Source organism: Gekko japonicus, unplaced genomic scaffold, assembly GCF_001447785.1.
Source record: "Gekko japonicus isolate JY-2015 unplaced genomic scaffold, Gekko_japonicus_V1.1 scaffold2089, whole genome shotgun sequence".
In the NCBI taxonomy this organism is placed as follows: domain Eukaryota; kingdom Metazoa; phylum Chordata; class Lepidosauria; order Squamata; family Gekkonidae; genus Gekko; species Gekko japonicus.
The window spans coordinates 204,776-228,310 of NW_015160282.1; the positions used below are offsets into that span (position 1 = coordinate 204,776).

The 23,535-nt window shown below is 46.8% G+C and overlaps 1 protein-coding gene across 4 annotated transcripts in view; it reads left to right on the forward strand.

The window, feature by feature from the left end:
* FERMT2 (fermitin family member 2) overlaps positions 1–23,535 on the forward strand; it is a 170,082-nt gene that overhangs the window by 79,785 nt on the left and 66,762 nt on the right. For all 4 annotated transcript variants that reach the window (XM_015415539.1, XM_015415547.1, XM_015415522.1 and 1 more), the window contains exon 3: positions 18,676–18,810. In XM_015415539.1, the coding sequence (XP_015271025.1) occupies positions 18,676–18,810 (135 nt within the window). The remainder of the gene's footprint in view (positions 1–18,675; positions 18,811–23,535) is intronic.

Sequence of the window (23,535 nt, forward strand, 5' to 3'; positions counted from 1 at the left end):
GAACCATGGTACGATTCACTGTCTGCTGCTGTATAGTCGGCTTGTCAGCTAAAAATCACTGGGGAGGTCCTTTTCCGTCTGCGTCCACCTTGAGAAGGAAGGTAGAGTATTCATTAGGAAAAGGCCTTTGGCTATCATGACATAAGAACATGACTTCCTTTATGTTCTTATGAGGGGATTGGATGAATATCTGGAGCATATCATAAGAACATAAGAGAAGCCAACGTTGGATCTCTGTAGAATAGTTTTTAGCCCTATGGTTACCATGCACTGTGTGTTGCAGTTCTTTATTGATTTTATTTGTGTGTGTTTATGCCTGGAATGAAGTTGCGGTGGCTTAAGACGCTAAACTGCAGGCAGTGGAAGGTCGGTAGTTCAGCAGTTCGAGACCCGAGTGTGCCGCATGACGGAGTGAGCTCCCGTCTCTAGTTCCAGCTCCTGCCAACCTAGCAGTTCGAAAGCAAGACATTGCAAGTAGATAAATAGGTACCACTTCGGTGGGAAGGTAACAGTGTTCCGTGCGCCTCGGTGTTTAGTCATGCCGGCCACATGACCACGGAAACGTCTTCGGACAGCACTGGCTCTTCGGCTTTGAAACGGAGATGAGCACCACAACCCTAGAGTCGGATTTGACTGGCTTTCGAGCAAGGGAACTTTTACCTTTATGCTGGAAGTCATGGTTGACTCCTGGCGATCCCCTAGTGGGGCTTGGACATTTCAGAGAGGTAGAATAATAATAAGAGGAGATTGGATTTATACTCCCGCCCTTCACTACCCAAAGGTGTCTCAGAGCAGCTTACAAACTCCTTTCCCTTCCCCTCCCCACAACAGACACCCCGTGAGGTAGGTGGGGGCTGAGAGAGCTCTTGACAGAAACGGCTCTTTGTCAAGAACAGCCTTTATCAGAACTGTGGCTTGTCCAAGGTCATCCAGCCAGGTGCAAGTGGAGGAGCGGGGAATCAAACCCGGTTCTCCCAGATTAGAGTCCGCGCGCACTTAACCACGACACCAAACTGGTGACTCACTATTTTCTGCCTCTGCATCCCAGCCCAGGGCCGGCCCTGCTTCGCTTCCGAGATCTGATGGGCTTGCCTGGGCTACCCAGGTCAGGGCATGTGTTTCAGTTCCTGATCGGTACAGCAAAGGGCTTTATATCTGCAGAGCGCATCCAAGCAAAGACCCGATTTCCTTCAGAAGCTCATCTTGGATTGAAAAGGTCTTGCAGCCTAGCGAAAGGGCATGAAACAAACGGCATCATTCATGAGGGGAGCACAATACAGTGAGTGAAACTCCAAAAAAAAAAACCCGAAAAAACTCCCACAAGCGTTCAGCAGAGCGTTTTCCTGTGGTCTCGCAGGCTGCCATTGTGAGTGAATTAATGTCTGCAGTTTAATTCACAACCTTTCTAAAACTCTTAGCAGTGGCTAATCCTCAATATCAAGTAAAATGAAATATAGAATCAGATTGCATATATGTGTGCTGTGAACTCATGGAGGGGTGGCAGATTAGGGGGAATTTAAAATAAAACCTACTTTCCCCTCTTATGGTTCTTGCAGAAAACGGGATTCTAAATACTGTCATTTTTTTTGACACAGCGGAAGCTGATTTTCAGAGTTTTTTCTAAAGACCTTGTCTATAGCAATTTTTTAAAACACAGATGGGCGTAGTTGCTAGTAAACTATTCCAGCAAATAAAGGAACAAAAGTTGTTGGTCCAGAGAACTTGACAGTTGATTAACAGCAAATTTTTCTTAGAGGCCCAACAGAGCAGATTTTTTACTGCTATATATTATTATAAAACATATCAACTGTATGCTTTTGCATTTGGCGCTATGTTCCGACTCCTGCAGTAATTACAAACTTGGGCAGGCGCTGCCATCTGGTAGTCTTTAAAATCCTGGAATTTCTTTCCTTTAGCTACAGAAATGAAACTCCAAACCTGCCAAGACTCTGTCTTTATTCAAAACATGTTTAGGAACCTTTCTGAAAAGTTTATTAATCACATAAAGGGGGGGAGGGAAGGGCAGACTCCTTCACTTCCCAATAAATCAAGCAAGTAATTTAAAAATCCTTCAATAAAACTTGCAAAATGGAATGATTTCATTCTCCCTAGATATTCAGTTCTCTTGTGAGCATCCTGGCTACTCCAAATCCTGACATAAGCGGAGAATCCAGAGTTTAAACTAAGAACCTCCAAATTGTGATATTAGGAACTAACATTAACGTGTGCTCTGACTCCTGAGCCAGACTAGGTAGGGATATGGTTGCCAACAGGCCCGTAGACAAATGTCCTGTCCCTTTAATGTGCGGAAATGGGCAGGTGAATTGTTTCATAACATGAGCGTAAATATAAATATAGGCCCCGGTCACATGGCAAAGTTGCCACGGGAGAGGCGCGGATTATCCAGGTGCAATCACACCCCAACATCTGGGAAGTGGAGTGCACCCGTGGCTTACCGCCGACAATGCGCGTTAAAAAACTAGTACCTCCAAGGTACTAGTAAACGTTTGCCACGGGCTGCCTCCAGACGCCTGTGGTGTGATCGCACCGGCGCGCGGCATTCCCCTCCGGTCCCTTGTTTACCCGCCGGCGCCGAGGGAAGGACCCGTGGTGTGCCGCCAGCGCATCTGATCACGTAATCGTGGATCAAACTGCGCCAGGGCAATTAGCCACGCCTCCCCCCCTACACCCCTGCGATATTCAGCTCGTGTGACCGGGGCCATAATCTGGCAAATACCATCCAATTAGTAAAGGTAAAAGTTTTCCTTGCTCAAAAGCCAGTAGAATCCGACTCTAGGGTTGCGGTGCTCGTCTCCGTTTCCAAGCATGAGAGCCAGCACTGTCTGAAGACGTTTCCATGGTCATGTGGCCGGCATGACTAGACGCCAAGGTGCACGGAACGCTGTTCCCTTCCCACCGAAGTGGTACCTATTTATCTGCTTGCAATTTCTTGCTTTCGAACTGCTAGGTTGGCAGGAGCTGGAACCAGAGACAGGAGCTCACTCCATCACGTGACACTCAAGTCTCGGACTGCTGAACTACCGACCTTCAGGTCTGCAGTTCAGCGTCTTAACCACTTGAGCCACCATCCTATTAAGCCTTTGTTAAAGGGATCGGAGTTGTTTTTTTTAAGCAGATGGCAGCTTTAGGGAGTTTGAGGCCTCAGGCCAGAAATAAATACTTCTGCTTGGATCCTGTGAACAAATTCCATGCATACTAGATACTCTCTTCCACAGAGTACACTCTGGTACTTCCATTTGTTCAAGGGCCCATTGAAAACCATGGTGCATTCCACAGCAGAGGCTATCTAGCATGCATGCAACTTATTCCCAGGATCCAAGCTATAGAGACCAACTTTGTGCTCCTGCTTTGTTGGCCAAGCGGAACATCCTCCCTGCTTGTCTCCAGCTGCAGCAACTGAGAGGAGGGACTCTGGACTGGAGAATATGCACCCTATGTCACGGTTAAGACTTAACTGGTTTTCTCGTGGGCACTCAATGAAATTGCTGAGCAGATAAAAGGAAGTCCTTCTTCACCCAAAGAGTGATTAACACATGGAACTCACTGCCACAGGAGGTGGTGGCGGCTACAAGCACGGACAGCTTCAAGAGGGAACTGGATAAACATATGGAGCAGAGGTCCATCAGTGGCTATTAGCCACAGGGTATAGACAGGAACTCTCGGTCTGGGGCAATTCTTAGTGCTTGGGGGGGGCAACAGTGGGAGGGCTTCTAGTGTCCTGGCCCCACTGATGGACCTCCTGATGGCCCCTGGTATTTTTGGCCACTGTTTGACAGAGTATTGGACTGGATGGGCCATTGGCGTGATCCAACATTGGCTTCTCTTATGTTCTTACGTTCTGCAACACAAACAAGTCTCGGGTCCTTCATGGTTTGCATATGGGTTTCTTACCTTGCCTGCAGCCAACTAACTAGAGATTTCAGGTTTTGTGGCTAACCGTAGTTTATCTCTGCGTCTGACTTAGCAAACTGTGGTTTACACCTGATTTGCAAACCACGGTAAAGCCACCATTTTGAAAGCAGGTTTGCCAAGAAACCAGAAAGTCTCTGTTAGGCTGCTTCCAGATGGCAATGATAAGAACATAAGAACATAAGAGACGCCAATGTTGGATCAGGCCAAAGGCCCATCCAGTCCAACACTCTGTGTCACACAGTGGCCAGAAATACCAGTGCCATCAGGAGGTCCAGCAGTGGGGCCAGGACATTAGAAGCCCTCCCACTGTTGACCCCCCCCAAGCACCAAGAAGACAGAGCATCACTTGCCCCAGAGCCCCTAGCTATACCTTGTGGCTAATAGCCACTGATGGACCTCTGCTCCATATGCTTATCTAATTCCCTTTTGAAGCCGTCCATGCTTGTAGCACCCACCACTTCCTGTGGCAGTGAATTCCATGTGTTAATCACTCTTTGGGTGAAGAAGTACTTCCTTTTATCCGTTCTAACCCGACCGCTCTGCAGTTTCATGGAGTGCCCACGAGTTCTTGTATTGTGAGAAAGGGAGAAAAGTACCTCTTTCTTTACCTGCTCTTTCCCATGCATAATCTTATAAACCTCGATCATGTCACCCCTCAGTCGTCTTTTCTCCAAGCTAAAGAGCCCTAAGCGCTTTAACCTTTCCTCATAGGGAAAGTGTTCCAACCCTTTTATCATTCGAGTTGCCCTTTTCTGCACTTTTTCCAAAGCTATAATATCCTTTTTAAGGTGTGGTGCCCAGAACTGCACACAGTATTCCAAATGAGGTCTCACCATTGATTTATATAGGGGCATTATTATATTGGCTGATCTGTTTTCAATACCCTTCCTAATAATCCCCAGCATAGCATTGGCCTTCTTTATTGCAGTCACACACTGTCTCGACATTTTCAGTGAGTTATCCACTACAACTCCAAGATCTCTCTCTTGCTCAGTCTCTGCCAGTTCAGACCCCATCAATGTGTATTTATATTTAGGATTTTTGGCTCCAATGTGCATCACCTTGCACTTGGCCACATTGAACCCCATTTGCCATGTTGACGCCCACTCGCCCATCCTTGACAGATCCCCTTGGAGTGCCTCACAATCCTCACTGGTTTTCACCACCCTGAACAACTTTGTATCATCCGCAAATTTAGCCACTTCACTGCTTACTCCCATCTCCAAATCATTAATGAACAAGTTAAAAAGCAGTGGACCAAGTACTGATCCCTGCGGTACCCCACTGCTTACCACCCTCCACTGAGAAAATTGCCCACCTACACTCACTCTCTGTTTTCTATGAACTAGCCAGTTTTTGATCCATAAAAGGACTTGTCCTTCTATCCCATGATTTTTGAGCTTACTTAGGAGCCTTTGATGAGGAACTTTATCAAAAGCTTTCTGGAAGTCAAGGTAAATAATATCTATTGGATCCCCCTTGTCCACATGTTTGTTCACCCCCTCAAAGAACACTAACAGGTTAGTGAGACAAGATCTTCCCTTACAGAAACCGTGCTGAGTCTGCCTCAATAGGTTTTGTTCATCTATGTGCCTACTAATTCTTTCCTTAATAATGGTTTCCACCAATTTACCCGGTATCGACGTCAGACTGACTGGCCTGTAATTTCCCGGATCTCCTCTGGAACCCTTTTTAAAGATGGGAGTGACATTAGCTACCTTCCAATCCTCAGGAATGGAGGCAGATTTTAAGGAAAGATTACATATCTTTGTCAGGAGATCTACAAGTTCACATTTGAGTTCTTTCAGAACTCTCGGATGTATGCCATCTGGGCCTGGTGATTTTTCAGTTTTTAAGTTGTCTATCAGTTTTAGGACCTCCTCTCTCATCACCTCAATCTGACTCAGGTCTTCCAACACCCCTCCTGAAATCAGTGGTTCTGGAGTGGGCAAGCACTTCTCATCTTCCACAGTGAAGACGGAGGCAAAAAATGCATTTAGCTTCTCAGCCATTTCCCTATCATCCTTCAATACTCCTTTTACCCCTTGGTCGTCCAAGGGCCCCACTGCCTCCCTGGCTGGTTTCCTGTTTCTAATGTATTTGAAGAAAGTTTTATTGTTGGTTTTTACGTTTTTTGCTATATGCTCCTCATATTCCCTTTTTGCCTGCCTGACCTCAGACTTGCATTTTATTTGCCATAGCCTGTGTTCCGTTTTATCAGCCTCACTGTGACTAGCTTTCCACTGCTTAAAGGAATTCTTTTTACTTTTTACAGCCTCCATTACTCTGTTTGTTAACCATGCAGGCTTTTTCCTATACCTGTTTGTGCCTTTCCTAACCTGCGGAATATATATTTTTTGAGCTTCTAGGATCGTAGTTTTAAATAGATCCCAAGCTTCCCCAATTGTTTTGACCCTTTCTACTTTTCCTTTCAGTTTCCTCCCCACGTGTCCCCTCATATCAGAGAAATTACCCCTTTTAAAGTTAAAAATGGTTGTGTGAGTCTTTTTGGCCAATTCTCTATTTGTACAAATGATGAACTCAACAACATTATGATCACTGTTTCCAAGCGGTGCAATCACTTTTACATCTCTCACCAGGTCTTGAGTGTTACTTAGGACCAAATCAAGGATCGCCTCTCCCCTGGTAGGTTCCGTGACCATCTGCTCCATAGCACAGTCATTTAGAGTGTCTAGAAACTCAATCTCTTTTTCCCGACTAGAACACATATTGACCCAATCAATGTGTGGGTAGTTAAAATCACCTATTATTACACAGTGTTTTTGTCTAGTTGCTATCTTTAAGGCATTCATCATTTTATAATCCTCCTCTATCTTTTGATCTGGTGGGCGATAACAAACTCCCAGTGTTAAGTTTCCTTTTGGCCCCCCTATTTCAACCCATAGAACTTCCAGAAGCGAATCCAATTCACTTAGCCTCTCAATCTTTCTAGACTTTATACCCTCTCTGACATACAGAGCTACCCCACCTCCAACCCTTCCCCCCCTATCCTTCCGATATAATATATAACCGGGAATCACTGTGTCCCACTGATTTTCCTCATCCCACCAAGTTTCAGAAATACCCACAATGTCTATTTTTCCCTCCGACACCAAGCACTCCAACTCCCCGATTTTACCTCGGACACTTCTAGCATTTGTATAGAAACAGCTGTAATTTCCCTTACAAGTTAAGCCTGCATCCTTCCTCTTGCTATCTCGAGTCGTTGTCCGGCAGTCCATGTCACCAGCCATGGCCTCTGTGGACAATTTCAATCCACCTCCCTGTAGAAAAGCAACCGGTACCCCCTCACCTCTCTCAGATGAGCCAACCCGAACCAGAGACTTTTCATCTCCTGTCGGCTTTCCCCCAATATTCAGTTTAAAAGCTGCTCTGCCACCTTTTTGATTTTAAGTGCCAGCAGCCTGGTTCCTTCTCGGGACAAGTGGAGACCGTCTCGCCTGTACAGCTCCCTCTTGTTCCAAAAAGTATCCCAGTGCCTAACAAACCTGAACCCTTCCCCCCTACACCATCGTCTCATCCACGCATTGAGACTCCTGATCTCTGCCTGTCTCTCCGGCCCTGCGCGTGGAACAGGTAACACTTCTGAGAAGGCTACCTTGGAGGTCCTGGACCTAAGTTTCCTGCCCAGCAGCCTAAATTTCTCCTCCAGGACCTCACGACTGCATTTCCCCACATCGTTGGTGCCGACATGCACCACGACCACTGGCTCCTCCCCAGCACTATCTACCAGCCTATCTAAAACACGCGTAATGTCCGCTACCTTCGCACCAGGCAGGCAAGTCACCATACGGTCAGTACGCGGGTTCGCCACCCAGCTGTCTACCTGCCTAAGGATCGAATCACCCACTACCAAGAGCCCCCCTCCCACCCTGCTCAGGGATGGTTCCTTGGTGCAAAAGGAGAGCCGCTCACCAGCTGGGGAAGAGGTCCCTTCTGAGGGCACATTCCCCTTATCCTCAGCATGGTGCCCTGTTTCCCCTAGACCCTCATGCTCCCTGACAGCAGCGGGGCTGCCAGATCCAGAGTGGGACGAAGCTAACAAGTCCCCGAGAGTCTTTTCTGTGTGCCTAGCTGACTGTCTCTGCTTCTCCAGGTCAGCCACCTTGGCCTCAAGGGAGCACACACGTTCCCTGAGAACCAGGAGCTCCTTGCACCGAGGACACACCCAAGACTTCTGCCCAGTGGGCAGATAGTCATACATGTGACACTCCGTGCAAAACACTGGATAGCCCCCAACCCCCTGCTGGCATTCTGGCTTCATAATTCTTTTAAAATAAATAAATATAATCCCCCTTTTAAACCCTTGGTATTTATGTGGGTTTTGTTATCAAGTCAAATTATTTTACGGGAAAGACAAAGAGCCTAGGGCCTTGTCTTTCTGGCTCTTTTTGGGCTTCTTACAGCGCCCCTAGTCTAAGAGTCCCTAGGCTAAGAGCCACAGGCAAAGAGCCCTTTAGCTCACCCTTCGGCTCGTGCCAGAGGCTCGTGCCTCTGCCAAGGTGCTTCCTTAAATAGAGGCCTCCCCCAGCAGAGGTCAGGCAGCAGCTATTCAAATTCAAATTCACCCAGGCACTCAATCACAGGCAAAACAATGCCCCTTCCACTTCCTCTCAATTACAGGCAATCCCAGTCAAACAATGCCCGTTCCTCTCCCACACTCAATCAGCCAGGACTCTGCAAGAACTCTAAGTGCTTCCACACACTGCTAAACACAGTTTTCCCACAAAATATCCTTAGCTGAATTCTCTCAGCTGAAAGCAAGTAAAAGAAACCCACTCACCTCTCTCACAGCTCTCTCTCCTGCTCCTGCTCAGAGCTCAGCTGGTCATGCAGCTCTCATTGCTTAGAATGCAGAGGCCTTTGGAGTGATAGCAGAGGATCCACGTGCCAGTTTTCCCGGCACTTTCCTTGCCGCGGTCCCTTGAAGCCGCGGTCCCCCCCCGCCGCCATGGATCTTTTAAAAAAAAACAAACAACAGTCCAGAGTGCTGATAACACGCATCCATATCAGGAGTCCAAATATGTATTCAGTCAAATAAAGAGGTTGGCTAATTTCCAGACTGGTGTCATTTCAAAAATATGACCTGGCTTGTAGCCCAGTCCTCGGAAGCCTCATTCTGTCCCCTTAATCATAATTGAATACTTTCTTGCCCTGGAAACGAATAGCTGCTTCCCTCTAGTAAGAGCCCCGGACTGGTAATGGGCTATAAATAAAAAATATACCACCTAAATGCAGGAAGCAGGAAGTCAAAGTAATGGCAGCCTATGTAGCAGGGTCTCTTTAACGCAAGACAAAAAGTTGTTTGCAGCTGTGCCGGTGCAGAATCCAAGTCCAGAAACAAAGCAGAGCACACTTAACATATTTTATTAGGACCAGCCAAAATAACAGAGAACGGTGTGCAAGATTTTGAGTTGCCAGAACTCTTCATGAGGCAGGGTATTTACAAAATAAAAAAGAGGTGGGGGGGGGTATTCAGACTATGGTTTCTAAGGCCTTTGCTTCATGTTGGCAGGCGTGTGGATATAAAATAAATAAATAAACAAAAGATTGTCCTCATGTTTTTAGCAATAAGCTCCTCAAATGTTCTTTTTTCTTTGTCTATTTGTCAACATACATTTGTTTTGCCAAAACCTGCTTCTGTGCAAGAAAACCTTCAGCTGTTTAAAGGAAAGCCCTTTTTAGCTTTTAGTGTGACTTCCTTGACTTGGCTGATTAACTGTACAGGCATCCTTTTTGGATCGGTGGTACCTTTCCTAACGAGGTATGTATTCTAAAAGAGCAAGGGTACATTAGCACCTTAAAGACTAACAGACGTTTGTGACACAGTAGGAGTTTTTGTGAGTCACTGCTCACTTGAAGTGGTGAGCAGCGACTCACGAAAGCTCATAGGTAAAGTAAAGATAAAGGTTTCCCTTGCTCGAAAGCCAGTCGAATCCGACTCTAGGGATGAGGTGCTCATCTCCTTTTCCAAGCCGAAGAGCCAACGCTGCCTAAAGACATTTCCGTGGTCATGTGGCCGGCATGACTAAACGCCAAGGCACACGGAACGCTGTTACCTTCCCACCGAAGTGGTACCTATTTATCTACTTGCAATTTCTTGCTTTCGAACTGCTAGGTTGGCAGGAGCTGGTATCAGAGACCGGGGCTCACTCCGTCATGCAGCACTCGGGTCTCGAACTGCTGAACTACCGACCTTCAGGTCTGCAGTTCAGCGTCTTATCTGCGACATTTTTTTGTTAGTCTTTAAGGTGCTACGGGACCCTTGCTCTTTTCTACTGCTACAGACAGTCTAACGCGGCTACCCACCTTGGTCTATCTGGGCCTCTATTATTAGGTTTTTAATTCCTTCATTAAGGTATTTTCCATTATGATAAATGTTCACAGGAATCCAATGCCACTTTTGTGTGTTTGTGCGTCATATGCATGACATGCGAGGTCAGTTTTTAAATATACGAAGCACTCTTCTAGCATTTGGTTCTTTAAAGCATGGCTGCTTATTGTGGGAGAACCCTCTTTTCCTCTCAAGGAAAAAGAACTATATACCGGGCTTCTTGGCAAGAGAAACCAAGCGGCAGCCCTTGGTGTGTGGTCAGCCCATACTCTGCTAAGAGCTCTTAATCCTTTTGGACGGACGTGGCAGGTCAAATTCTGATGACTGAACAGGACAGCTTCCGTAATGCCTTTCGGAAACACGTACTCTACGGCGCTGTTGTGCTCAAGTTTACTGCCACTCGTTTTGATCAGCGGTATGGGTGCCAGGCTGCAGAAGGTCAAGCAAATAAAACAGTTGTGATCTGTCACTCATGGAAGATGTGGTTTATAATACATGGGGCTGCACTGCCGTTTGCTTTTCTCATCTCTGTTTCTAGTTAGAAGGTTGCCAAGGGCTAGGGCAAACTTAAAGAAATACCAGGAAGATTATCTGGAGAATTCCTTTATGACAGTTGTTGGCAGGTAGTTGGTTGGGACCAGTGTTCCCTCTAAGCTGAGTTAGTGTGAGCTGGCTCACAGTTTTTTAGCCTCTGGCTCACATATTTTTGCCTTAGCTCAGGAAGGATGTGGCTCCAGAGCGAACTGATTTATGCAGTAGCCAAATTGCTCACTCACAGCTTCAATGCCAGCAGCTCACAAAGTAGAATTTTTGCTCACAAGACTCCACAGCTTAGAGGGAGCATTGGCTGGGTCCCCAAAATGGGTCAAGATCCCTTCACAGGTAGGTTGCCAGGGCCAGGAGGAAGGAGAAACTGAGCAGACAGAGGAAGGCTTAAGAGCGAATTTGGGTTTACTGCTGCAAAATGGCCATGAAATATAATCTGTAGTTCAGTAATGCTGTGTATTTATAAGCATTAAACATGAAAAATAAAATATAAACTTGGTTACTGTTAACTGATGTGAAATCGCTGCATTTTATGTTGAGGAGGGGAAGAGCCGCATGGCGCCGCTTTGCACGTAGGTCCCAAAATGTCTGGTAAATTTAGAACTGGATCCCATATGGTAAAAAACCGAGAACTACCACTTTACAGTAAGAACCTCAAATACTCTCCCTCACAATGGTTTTAGGAGATGACTTGTTCATGCCACTCGTGGCCGAATGAAGGTTGAGGGTTGGGTTTCCAATGTCCAAACTCAATATCCCACCCACAGCTCTTCTGTGACCAGAAATTTTTGAGATAGCGTGCATAAGAACATCATCAGAGGTTTTACTCCTTTGGTTTAGAAGAGGATAAGAGATTGGATCTATACCCCGCCCTCCACTACCCAAAGGAGTCTCAGAGCGGCTTACAAACTCCTTTCCCTTCCCCTCCCCACAACAGACACCCTCTGTGAGCAATGCTCCCTCTAAGCTATGGAGTTCTGTGAGCAAAATTGTTCTTTCTGAGCTACTGGCATTAAAGTTGTGAGCAGGTCTATTTGGCTACTGCATAAATTACTTTGCTCTGGAACCACCTTTCCTGAGCTAAGACAAAAACGTGATCTGGAGGCTAAAAAACTTTGAGCTAGCTCACACTAACTCGGCTTAGTGGGAACAATGCCTGTGAGGTAGGTGAGGCTGAGATAGCTCTTGACAGAATAGCAAGATCCTCAAAATGGACATCGTGTTGATAGGAACCTAAAATTTACAAAATTTGGTTCTTTCCAGACCAAAAAAACGCTGGAGCTCCAAAATGTTAAACCAAAAGATTTACCCTTGTCAGCGAAACCAGTGTTCTCTAGCTTCACATTATAGCCGTAATAGAGATGTTACATTTTGCACCTCGGCAGTGTTGTGGTTAACTGATCTCATGCCTACCTACACGAACACTTTCCCAGGGTGGTTAATTGCATAACCCAAGCTACAGAATGCAAGAGTGTGAACATGAGATTCCACGGTTTTTCTGGTTTTGCCCTAGTGAGTGAACCCTGCCATTGCTAGCTTCTTCATTTTGGTGTAGTGGTTAAGTGCGCGGACTCTAATCTGGGAGAACCAGGTTTGATTTCCCACTCCACTTGCACCTGACTGGATGACCTCGGGCAAGCCATAGTTCTGTCAGAGCTGTCCTTGAAAAAGAGCAGTTTTTGTCAGAGCTCTCTCAGCCCCGCCTACCCCGCCTACCTCACAGGGTGCCTGTTGTGGGGAGGGGAAGGGAAAGGAGTTTGTAAGCCGCTCTGAGACTCTTCTGGGTAGTGAAGGATGTGGTTATACCCCGCCCTCCACTACCCAAACGGATAAAAGGAAGTACTTCTTCACCCAAAGAGTGATTAACACATGGAATTCACTGCCACAGGAAGTGGTGGCGGCTACAAGCATGGACGGCTTCAAAAGGAAATTAGATAAGCATATGGAGCAGAGGTCCATCAGTGGATATTAGCCACAAGGTATAGCTAGGGGCTCTGGGGCAAGTGATGCTGTGTCTTCTTGGTGCTTGGGGGGGGGTCAACAGTGGGAGGGCTTCTAATGTCCTGGCCCCACTGGTGGACCTCCTGATGGCACTGGTATTTCTGGCCACTGTGTGACACAGAGTGTTGGACTGGATGGGCCTTTGGCCTGATCCAACATTGGCGTCTCTTATGTTCTTATGTTCTTATGTGGTATAAATCCAATCTCCTCCTCCTCCTCCTCTCCATTTTGTACTCCAAGAAGCTCAGGGCAACAGACGTGGTTCTTCCTTCCTGTTTCGTTGTCCCGTTGACCCCTTGAGGCAGGCTAGGCTGAGAGTGAAACTGGTGCAAGGTCACCCGGTGAGCATCGTGTTTGAGTGTGGATTTAAACTCTGGTCTTCCGGGGTGCCGGTCCACTTGTCTCTCTGCTGTACCACCCTGTCTCTTTATCTGCTGCAAGGTAACTGGTACAGAAGCATACCCCCACACACACACACACAAGCTTTTCTTTAAAACGTTGGTTATTGGCTGGTGGTAATTTTGCTGCGAGATATCGCTAACACGGAAAGCAACCAGTATTAATTCCTTCTGTGGCCAACAGGATTCCATTCCAGGCATTGTCTTGGCTTGTAAGTCAAAATATGCACAGGCATAATTGGGTGACATGGATTGCAACAGTTTTGAGTTTTTGTTTGTGTTTGTCTCTTAGGTTGCAACTCCCGTGGGTGTAATTCCTAAAAGTCCCAATTGCTTGCTTCATAACAAGAGAGAAGTAACGTTTCTTGGAAGGTTCTGTGGTAACCAGAATGCTCTTGATAGCCTTTGTTTCCCTGAGAAAATAACATAAAGAGGGAGCTGATAAAATACTTAGCAAGATTTGTTCTCTCTCTCTCTAGGAGGAGGGCATCGTGGAATGGGCGATTCCCACCATTTGCTCAGGGAGGCAGGACTAAACTCTTTCACTTCCTGTCTCCGTTTGCTTCCTGCCCGGTTAGAGACTTCAGCTTTGGAGCCGAGCTCTCTGCTCTTTTCTCCTGCTTCTCTCCTGGAGTGATTTCAGACCTGAGGGAGAGCTTGCTAACCTCTCCAGCCTGTCCCTGTTTCTTTTGACCGCTCCTATTTATGTAATATTATGTAACTAGGAAAAAGGCCCGTTGTGGAAATAAATACAACGGCCTCTAGAAAGAGGCTCTGGGCGAATGCCCCGGCCTTGGACACTCAGTGTCAATTTGCTGTGGCGACCTCAGCAGGGTATAATGACACTGAGTCCACCATTTTCTCCAGAGGAACTGATCTCTGCTACCCTAAAGAACAGTTGTAATTTTGAGTGATCTCCAGCCCTCACCTGGAGATTGGCAATGATGGTTCCCCAGAAGGGAATAGTTGGTTTGGAGGGTGGAGTCTATGGCTTTGTACCTGGTCCGAGGTCCCACGCCTCCTGAAACCTCACCCTCTCCAGGCTCCATCCCTCACATATCCAGGAATTTCCCACCTGGAGTTGGCAACCATGTCTCCTTCCCAGCCAATCACCAACCTACCATTATTTCCCCCTCACTCTTCAGCTTTCCACCCCCCACATACCTGCAGCCTCTCCTGTGCTCTGAAGCCCTGACTGCTACGTCACATTGGCTATCATATGGGGGCCACCTCAGCAGCATATAAGGATACAGAGCCCACTATTTTCTCCAGGGGAACTGATCTCTGCCATCTGGAAAGCAGTTGTAATTCTGAGTGATCTCCAGCCCTCACCTGGAGATTGGACACATTTTACCTCAGAACAGCAAACTGTTTAGAATGTTAGAGGCAAAAGCCAATCCAGTCGCATATGCAAACGACCTCTGTGTTCCGAGTCAAAGGCCAATGAGGCTGCATATGCAAATAACCTCTGTATTCTGGCTATTGGGGGGGGAGGGGGAGGAACAGCAAACTGTTTAGAATGTTGGAGGCAGGACGCAGGCAAAGCAGCCAGTGGATAGGGAGACCCTCTGAATGACAGATCAGAGAGCGAACTGATTTTGGAGCGTGTGGAATGTTCTAGAGAAGTGTCACCACCATTCGGCTTACAGGGGCACTATGTGCCAAGATTATAACAATAAAACACATAATATAAAAACATAAATTACAATAAAATACAGTAACAAGTTTACAATACAAGATGGGTAGATCTTAACCTCCATGGTAGCTTCTTGAAATCTTGTCATGCAAATCATGCCCGGATGTCTCGTCCCTCCAGTGGGATCCAGACAATCATGATGGTAATACGATAGTGCATAGGGGCGGTGGCGGAATAGTGGTGGCGGAGGCTCCTACTCAAAGGCCTGGCAAAAGAGCTCCGTCTTACAGGCCCTGCGGGACTGAGAAAGGTCCCACAGGGCCCGGATCTCCGGATAGGACAGCTGTTGCAATCCCCGTTTTGACAATTCCAGGCTAAAAACAATGTATGTAGCAATGTTTCACTGCTACTCAGTAATTTAGTAGCACTGGTTGTGTTAGGCTGCGATTACACACACTAAATAATCCACTTTCAATCCACTTTGAATGTGCTTTTGCATTGGATTTTGCCAGTTCACACAGTAAAATCCATTTATTTATTTATTTATTTATTTATTTCGATTTATATCCCGCCTTGCCTGACTAGCAGGCTCAAGGCAGCGACTAGCAGGCTCTTGGAAAGTGCATTCACTTGGAATGTGCATTCAAAGTGGATTGAAAGTGGATTATTTAGTGTGTATGATTGCAGCCTTAGGCACTATAAAAGTGATTCTGTCCCTCTGTTGTGGTTCATTTGTAAGAGACTCCAATGTCATGGAGTGGTAGGATGGCACTTGGCATAGTCAGAGTAGGGTAGGAGATTAACTGGTAGCCAAAAAGATCCAGATGTGGTGGATCAGGAAACTGTTCTGCATTAAAAGGGTGGACTTTGCAGAGGAACATACAACAGGAGGTAAATGCCCTGAACGATAATGAAAGGGAAGCCATTCGTTATGAGTGAACTGTGTTTCTGGCAAGAATCTAATGTTTAAAAAAATTAAGAATAAGCAGAATATGCAGCTGTTTCTCCTCCCGGTGAAGTCCTGGATTTCTGTTCCAGATCAAACTAGGAAAAACAACAGTCTTGTAGAACTGTTAAGCCCTTTAGAGAAGAAGAGAAGAAGAAGAAGAAATTGGATTTATACCCCCCCCTTCACTACCCAAAGGGAGTCTCAGAGAGGCTTACAAACTCCTTTCCCTTCCCCTCCCGGCAACAGACACCCTGTGAGGTAGGTGGGGCGGAGAGAGCTCTGACAGAAACTGCTCTTTTTCAAGAACAGCTCTGACAGAACTATGGCTTGTCCAAGGTCATCCAGCAGGTGCAAGTGGAGGAGTGGGGAATCAAACCCAGTTCTCCCAGATTAGAGTCTGTGCACTTACCCACTACACCAAACCGCGCACTTAACCACTACACCATACTGGCTTTAATACAGCAGGCTTTGGTTCACAATAAATATGTTGGCCTGTAAAATGCCACAAGTGTTTTCTGCAACTCTCCCAAAAAAAAAAATTTCGGGGGTAGGCATGAAAATGGGAAATGAGATTCAGTGTGAGCAAGTGTAATGTGTTGCATACTGGGGAAGAAACCCCAACTTCAAATATACACTGATGGGATCCGAGCAGGCAGTGACAGACCAAGAGAGGAATCTTGGAGTGGTAGCTGAATGAAAAAGTTGACCCAGTGTGCGGCCGCTGTGAAAAAGCCAACTTCCATGCTGGCCATGATTAGAACAGGAACAGAGAATAAAATGGTGGCTATCCTACTGCCCTTATACAAATCTGTCCGGAGACCTCACTTGGAATACTGTGTACAGTTCTGGTCACTGCACCTGAAGAGCTATATTGCAGAACTGGAACAGGCGCAGAGAAAAGAGCAACCAAAACGATCAGCTAAGATTCAAGTCCAGTATCATCTTGGAGGCCAATAAGATTTCCAGGGCGTAAGCTTCTAAGAGTCAAAGATCCCTTCATCAGATATATCAGCCTCATCAAAACTTCATTTGTCAAAGGGCTCAGGGGGCTCGAGCCCCTGCCCTATGCTTAGGGCTATGAAGCTTAAAAAAGGCGAGTAAGGGGAGCCATGATGGATGTCTGTAACGTGATGCATGGTGTGGAGTGACAGGGAGAACCCTTTCTCCCTCTCCTGTAATACTAGAACCCGGGGTCATCCACTGAAGCTGAAGGGGGGAGATTCAGGACAGACCCAAGGAAGTACTTCTTCACAAAGTGTGTTGGGCTTTCTCGGTGGCGGCTCCTACCTGGTGGAATGAGCTCCCGGAGGAGATCTGGGCCCTGCGGGACCTTGTACAGTTACGCAGGGCCTGTAAGACAGAGCTCTTCCACCAGGTGTATGAGTAGGGGCCGCCACTACCATCACTACTGTTCCATCTTAACCTGGCCCTGGTGGAGGGAACATGAGTGTTTCCCGGAGCAGATGATGCCGAGTAGATAGAGCAGATGCAATAGAGCAGTGAAATACACCATCTTGTGAAATGTTATGTTGAACATCTAAAGCACTTTTGTTAATAACTTGTTAATAATGTTATTGTATTATAACGATTTTAAATGGTTTTATGTATGTTTTATATTGGCGTATGCCTCCTGTAAGCCGCCCTGAGCCCGCGTAGCAGGGAAGGCGGGGTATAAATTGAATAAAATAAATAAATAAATAAATAAATTGTTAAATTGTGGAACTTGCTGCCACAGGGTGTGGTGATGGCTGCCAACTTGGAAAGCTTTAAAAGGGGCGTGGACAAATTCATAGAGGAAGGGTTGTCGGTGGCTTCTAGTCACGATGCATATCTACTTTTTCCAGTACCAGAGGCAGCATGCCTTCTTAAATCAGCTGCTGGGGAGCATGGGCGGTAGGATGCCGTTTCAGTCATCCAGCTTGTGGGCTTCCTAGAGACAGGCGGTTGGCGGCTGTGTGAAGAAAATGCCGCCGTTGATGGGCCTTTGGCCTGATTCAGCAAGGCTCTTCTTATGTTCTTGCCTGAGTGACACCGCTACTCTCTAGGGCAGGGGTGTCAAACATGCAGCCCGGGGGCCGGATCAGGCTCCCGGAGGGCTTCTATCAGACCCACAAGGGACTGGCTGCCTTCTCTTCTTCCTCCAGTGCTGCTGCTGCTGCAGCATCATAGCTTGCTTTCCCAGACTCTCTCAATCGCTCAGGAGAGATAGATAGGCAAGCTTCTGCTCCCTGCCGAGGCTCCTCCCCCTCCTCTTCCCAGATTGCTACAGCACAAACATTTTGATGCAATAATTCAGAGCAAGAAGTGTCAGAGACTGTTAAATAAACAAAATATTGCAAGAATGCTAATATTTTCATTTAAGTAAAAAAAAATCTTTGTGTTTGTGTCCTTTATCAAATTTATATCTCCACTCCCTTATGACACACATGGCCCAGCCCGACAAAGTCCAATTTATGTCAAATCCGGCCCTCCATAACAAATGAGTTCAACACCCCTGCTTCTAGGGTTTAAAACTAAGTGGAGGTTCAACATCTCACCACTTGTTTTGTTCCCAGATGTGCATCCAGTCGCGTCTATGATGATTTTGAAACAAAGAGTCTCTGCACTGATGCATCTAAAAGGAATTCCTTTCGTATCTTTCTGATTCTTTCCTTGTGGAGCGTACACATGGCTTAAAGATGTTTCTTGGTTACTTTTTACGAAGCATACTGCAAGCACCCTATCTTATGCTGTGTGCATGTTACAAGCATTGCTAATTTGGTTGGGGGCATAGTGGCTCAGCGGCTACGATCTGTTGATGTCGACAGAATGGGAGACTATTGTTTTAATGTAATGTCCTCATTTTACCCCCCCCCAGATATCAGACATCCAGAAGAGCTCTCTCTCTTACGGAAGCCCCGAGATCCCACCAAGAAGAAAAAGAAAAAACTAGATGACCAGTATGAAGATGAGACTCTTGAGCTGGAAGGACCGTTAATTACTCCCGGATCAGGTAGGAGTCTTGTCTTTTTTTGCTTTAGAGGTATAAAAGGATGGATTGGTGGAGGAGGGAAAAAAATATGAGGATTAATGTGAAAATAAGTGCCAAGAACAGATAAGGATGGTTGGAACCAGAACTGCAGCAGATAACTAAGGGAAAAGATGTGCAGTCATACCTAATCGGGCTGCACCTAGAGTATCATGTGCAGTTCTGGAGGCCTCACTTCAAAAAGGATGTGGACAGAATGGAGCGGGTGCAAGAGGAGAGCGACGAGGAGGATCAGGGACATGGAGACCAAGAAGCCCTGTGAGGAAAGTCTTGAGGGACTTCTTGGGAATGTTCAGTCTGGAGAAGAGGAGGTTGAGTGGGGACAGGATTGCTCTCTTGAAGGATTGGAACGGCTGTCACTTAGAGGAGGGCAGGAAGCTGTTCCTGTTGGTAGCAGAGGACAGGACTGGCAATCATGGGTTTCAATTACAGGCGGAGAGATACCAGCTGGATATTAGGGGGAATTTTTTTTTGACAGTCGGAGTTGTGCAGCAGTGGAATCGGCTGCCTGGGGAGGTGGTGAGCTCCCCCTCCCTGGCCGTCTCCAAGCAGCAGCTGGACAAACACTTGTCAGGGATGCCTTAGGCTGATCCCACATTGAGCAGGAGGCAGACTAGATGGCCTCTGTCACCCCCTACCAACTCTGATTCTTTGATTTTAATCTCTTGATGGCTTTGTGGATAATGGCATTGCTACTGAAGCCTGCAGAAGTCACTGGAGAGGTGCATAGTATTTAGTAATGCTTGTATTTGATACCCATTTGCCCTGCTTGGCAATTAAAACTGCAGTACCATGTCAGGTGCTTCTTGGGGTATTGAGGCTGCCCTTTCTAGTCATTGCCCTGTTACTTACCCGCTATGCCTTGGATATAGCGGGTGTGGCAAACTGTGTGTGCTTCCTAATTGTATTTAATTATACGGTATTTGTCCAACACTTTGGCATTGTGTGTAGCTGCTGATGGGGCACAGAAGTGCAACCCTGGCTATCTGTTCTAAACTGTAAGGCCCCATCCTCTTTTACTGCCAAATGAATCATTGAAAGTTTTCTTCTTTTTATCCTTGTTTGCATCGGTGTTCACGATTCAGTGACAGAGGGTGCAGCTCTTGAATATATTTTCAAAAAAGAAAGCTGCCAGGTTTTCCTTTTCTAACGGTGGAACTGTAAGATGTATAGTAGTTTGTTTTTAAGCCACTTAGAGGTGGAAAGAATTGGCTGGATTCTGTGATCTGGGAGAAAAATGAGTTTGTATTATTTCAAATTAATAATAAATAAAGGAAATGGCTTCTATGGAGCCCCTGAAAAGCTGGTTGAGATCTTTCTCCGGGGATATTTAAAGATCAGGAGAGAGGAATGACGACTGAGAGGGAGGAAGGGACAGATTTCACAGGGAAGGTTTCCGCACCAAAAGGGTTTAAAATCCACCCCTAGCTTTGACGGCAGGTGGTGGGTGGGTATTAATAGCCATCAGGTTACGATTCCTGGAGCGGGTCCAGATGTGGCCTGTGCCATCCAGGGAGGTCAACACCAACCACTGTGTTTAAATTTAAACTGCCATTTTGTAAGTCGCCAGTGTCACCGGTTGTGACAGTGTTTTGGCACAGTGCTTGTGTTCTGTCAGGCCTTCGCCACCGCTGCGGGCGACTGAGTCATGGCCATGTCTGGTACACGCAGCTCCATCGGGAACATGTTCAGGGTTCTTTGATAATCTGTAGACTCAGAGTCTCCTGTCCTGCTGACACCTTCCTAATTTTACTTGTGGGTCACTGTGTACTGGCTTGAGAAGGAACTGCATCCTCCTTGGCGTCACTGTAGGAAGCATTGAAATTGATCTGTCTGAGGTGTAGAGAGGGCGTGCTGGGGCCAGTCCCAAGACAACCCCCCTGTGGAGCAGCGTCTAACAGATCGTTTTACCAATGCAAACATGAGTGGTAACTTAATGCCCAAAACATCTTTCCTGTCCTGTCTCCTTTTAAAATGCCAACCGGCCTCTTTAACTGGCAACAGGAGGTGTCATGTGCTTTCGAAAGACTTCCGTGCTGAATATAGTCTGACTTTTGATTTCGGCTTTACCCGATAACCCAAGTAAGCGAGGCTACAGTCCTAAGCTGACTTCCTAGGACGTCTGTCCCATTGAACTCAGTAGGGCAGACTTCTGAGATAAACCTGCTTACGATCAAAGTATAATAAGTGTCATTGCCTTCACAAATCCCTCCATTGTCCTGGATCCTCTGGGTTGCCCATGTATATTGGGGGGGAAATGAGTAAATTGTGCCCAACAGTGATTAAAACTTTTTAAAAAAAGAAGAAGAAGAAGACGGGGAATCCCTGCAAGTTTTGAAACACAATCTGTGAATAGTTTCCTGGAAAGTCAACAAGTCACTAGGGAATGTGAACAATTGGGAGGCGCTTGTAGTACGTTCATTTATTTCCTTCTGTTTCCTGTATCTTCCACCTTTTCCCTGCCGCCCTTTGTCTGTCTTTTCGTCCGCTTAGGGGAAAAAGGCAAGTAAGGGGAGACATGATAGAGGTCTATAAAAGAATGTATGGAGTGGGGAGTAGTGGACAGGGAGATGTTTTTCTCCCTCTCCCATAATACTAGAACCCCAGGGTCATCCCCTGAAGCTGAAGGACAGGAGATTCAGGAAAGACACAAGGAAGTACTTCTTCACACAGTGCATAGTGAAGTTGCGGGACTCGCTGCCACAGGATGTGGCAATGGCCACCGACTTGGAAAGCTTTAAAAGGGGAGTGGGCAGATTCGTGGAGATCGGGACTGTCGGTGGCTACTAGTCGTGATGGATATCTGCTACCTCCAGTACCAGAGGTGCTTCTGCCTCTTTGTGTCATTTGCTTGGGAGCATGGTTGGGAGAGTACTGTCACAGTCAGTGTTCCCTCTAAGCTGAGTTACTGTGAGTTAGCCCACAGATTTGTGTCTCAGCTCAGGGAGGATGGCTCCAGAGCAAACTGATTTATGCAGTAGCCAAATCGCTTGCTCACAACTTTTATGCCAGTAGCTCACAAAGTAGAATTTTTGCTCACAAGACTCCACAGCTTAGAGGGAACATTGGTCACAGTCATCCTGCTTTTATGGGCTTCCTAGAGATACTGGGTCGGCTGCTGTGGGATCAGAATGCTGGACTAGGTGGGCCTTTGGTCTGATCCAACATGGCTCTTTTGATGTTCTTATGTGATGGCAAACCCGCAGCAGGGGTAGGTAACCCCTGGCATGTAGTCTGGCACCGCACAGCACAGTTCTGCCTCTGAGGCAGAGGACATCTTGGTGGGAGGTGGGAACTAGATTTTTCCTCTTCCTGTCTGGGGTGGGAGTCACCTGCCTCTTCAGTTCTGTTCCTGCCTCAACAGGGAAAGCAGATCCTTACTAGGCTTGGCCTCCAAAAATGTTGCCTACAGAGCTTTTCCTGTTCCTCTTCCTCTTCCTTTCCTAATACTTACCTCCTACTTCTCCAGTTTCCCAATCCTAACTTATCCTCTGAGTCTTCCCCCTCCCCTTTTCCTTCCAAAGAAGACCTAGTCTGCTGGCGACTCAGGGAACCATGAAGGTCGTTGTGGGCTGATCTCAAAGGCAGCAGCTGCGATCTTACTAATGGCCTCTAAGGAGTCCAGAGACGAGGAAAGTGAGACAGCCGCCCGCTCACAGCCGTCCCTGTGGAGCAGGAGGCATCAGGAGCCGGCACGCCTAGTTCTTGGCTTGCTCGAGCTCACTTCAACGAGCCAGCCATCCTTTCAGTTTAGAAGCGCGCGAAAAAGTGACACTTGCCGAAGCCCACCTCGGAATCGAAGGCCCACTCTAACCCAGCAGTTTCCAGTGGCTGCCATTTTGAGGGCACTTACTTCAGTTCGGTGTAGTGGTTAAGTGCGCGGACTCTAATTTGGGAGAACCGGATTTGATTCCTCACTCCTCCACTTGCACCTTGGCTGGATGACCTTGGGTAAGCCATAGTTCTGACAAGAGCTGTCCTTGAAAAAGAGCAGTTTCTGTCAGAGCTCTCTCAGCCCCACCTACCTCACAAGGGTGTCTGTTGTGGGGAGGGGAAGGGAAAGGAGTTTGTAAGCTGCTCTGAGACTCCTTTGGTTAGTGAAGGGGTGGGATATAAATCCAATCTCTTCTCCTCTCTTCGGTCACACTGTGCATAGATGGGGATGGGGGAAGTGTTGTAGGAACACAGTCTCTCCCTCTTCATATTGAATGCTTGTTTTTGGCAGCTGCAAGTTTCTGCTGCGCTCAGAGCTGATGGGGGTTCACAACTGTTTTGTGCTAATTCAAAAATACTTCTGGGGGGAGTGTTGAATGCCAAATGATTTCATACCCCGAGACGTTACGTAAGGTGCAGTTCCTGTTGGGACAACACATGGTGGATTCCTTGTTAATTTGACTCTCTCGATCCTCGTAACTCGTACCATTGTTTTTTTGTCTGCAGCTTCACATTGTATAATGCCGGTGTACAAACGCAAAGCTTCGAGGAGCTGCCCCTGGTATAACCATCAGTACATTTCCATCCCGAGTACTATTGCATGAGCCTACGAGAAATGTTTTAAAAGCTCTGGCAAGAGGAGTGAAGAGTGTGTTACAGCTCACCTCTGGAACACTCCCTTCCTGCGCAGTACGGCTAGCCAAAGTATTCATGTTCATACACAGTCCATTTAAAGGTAGTAATTTGGTCTCTAGA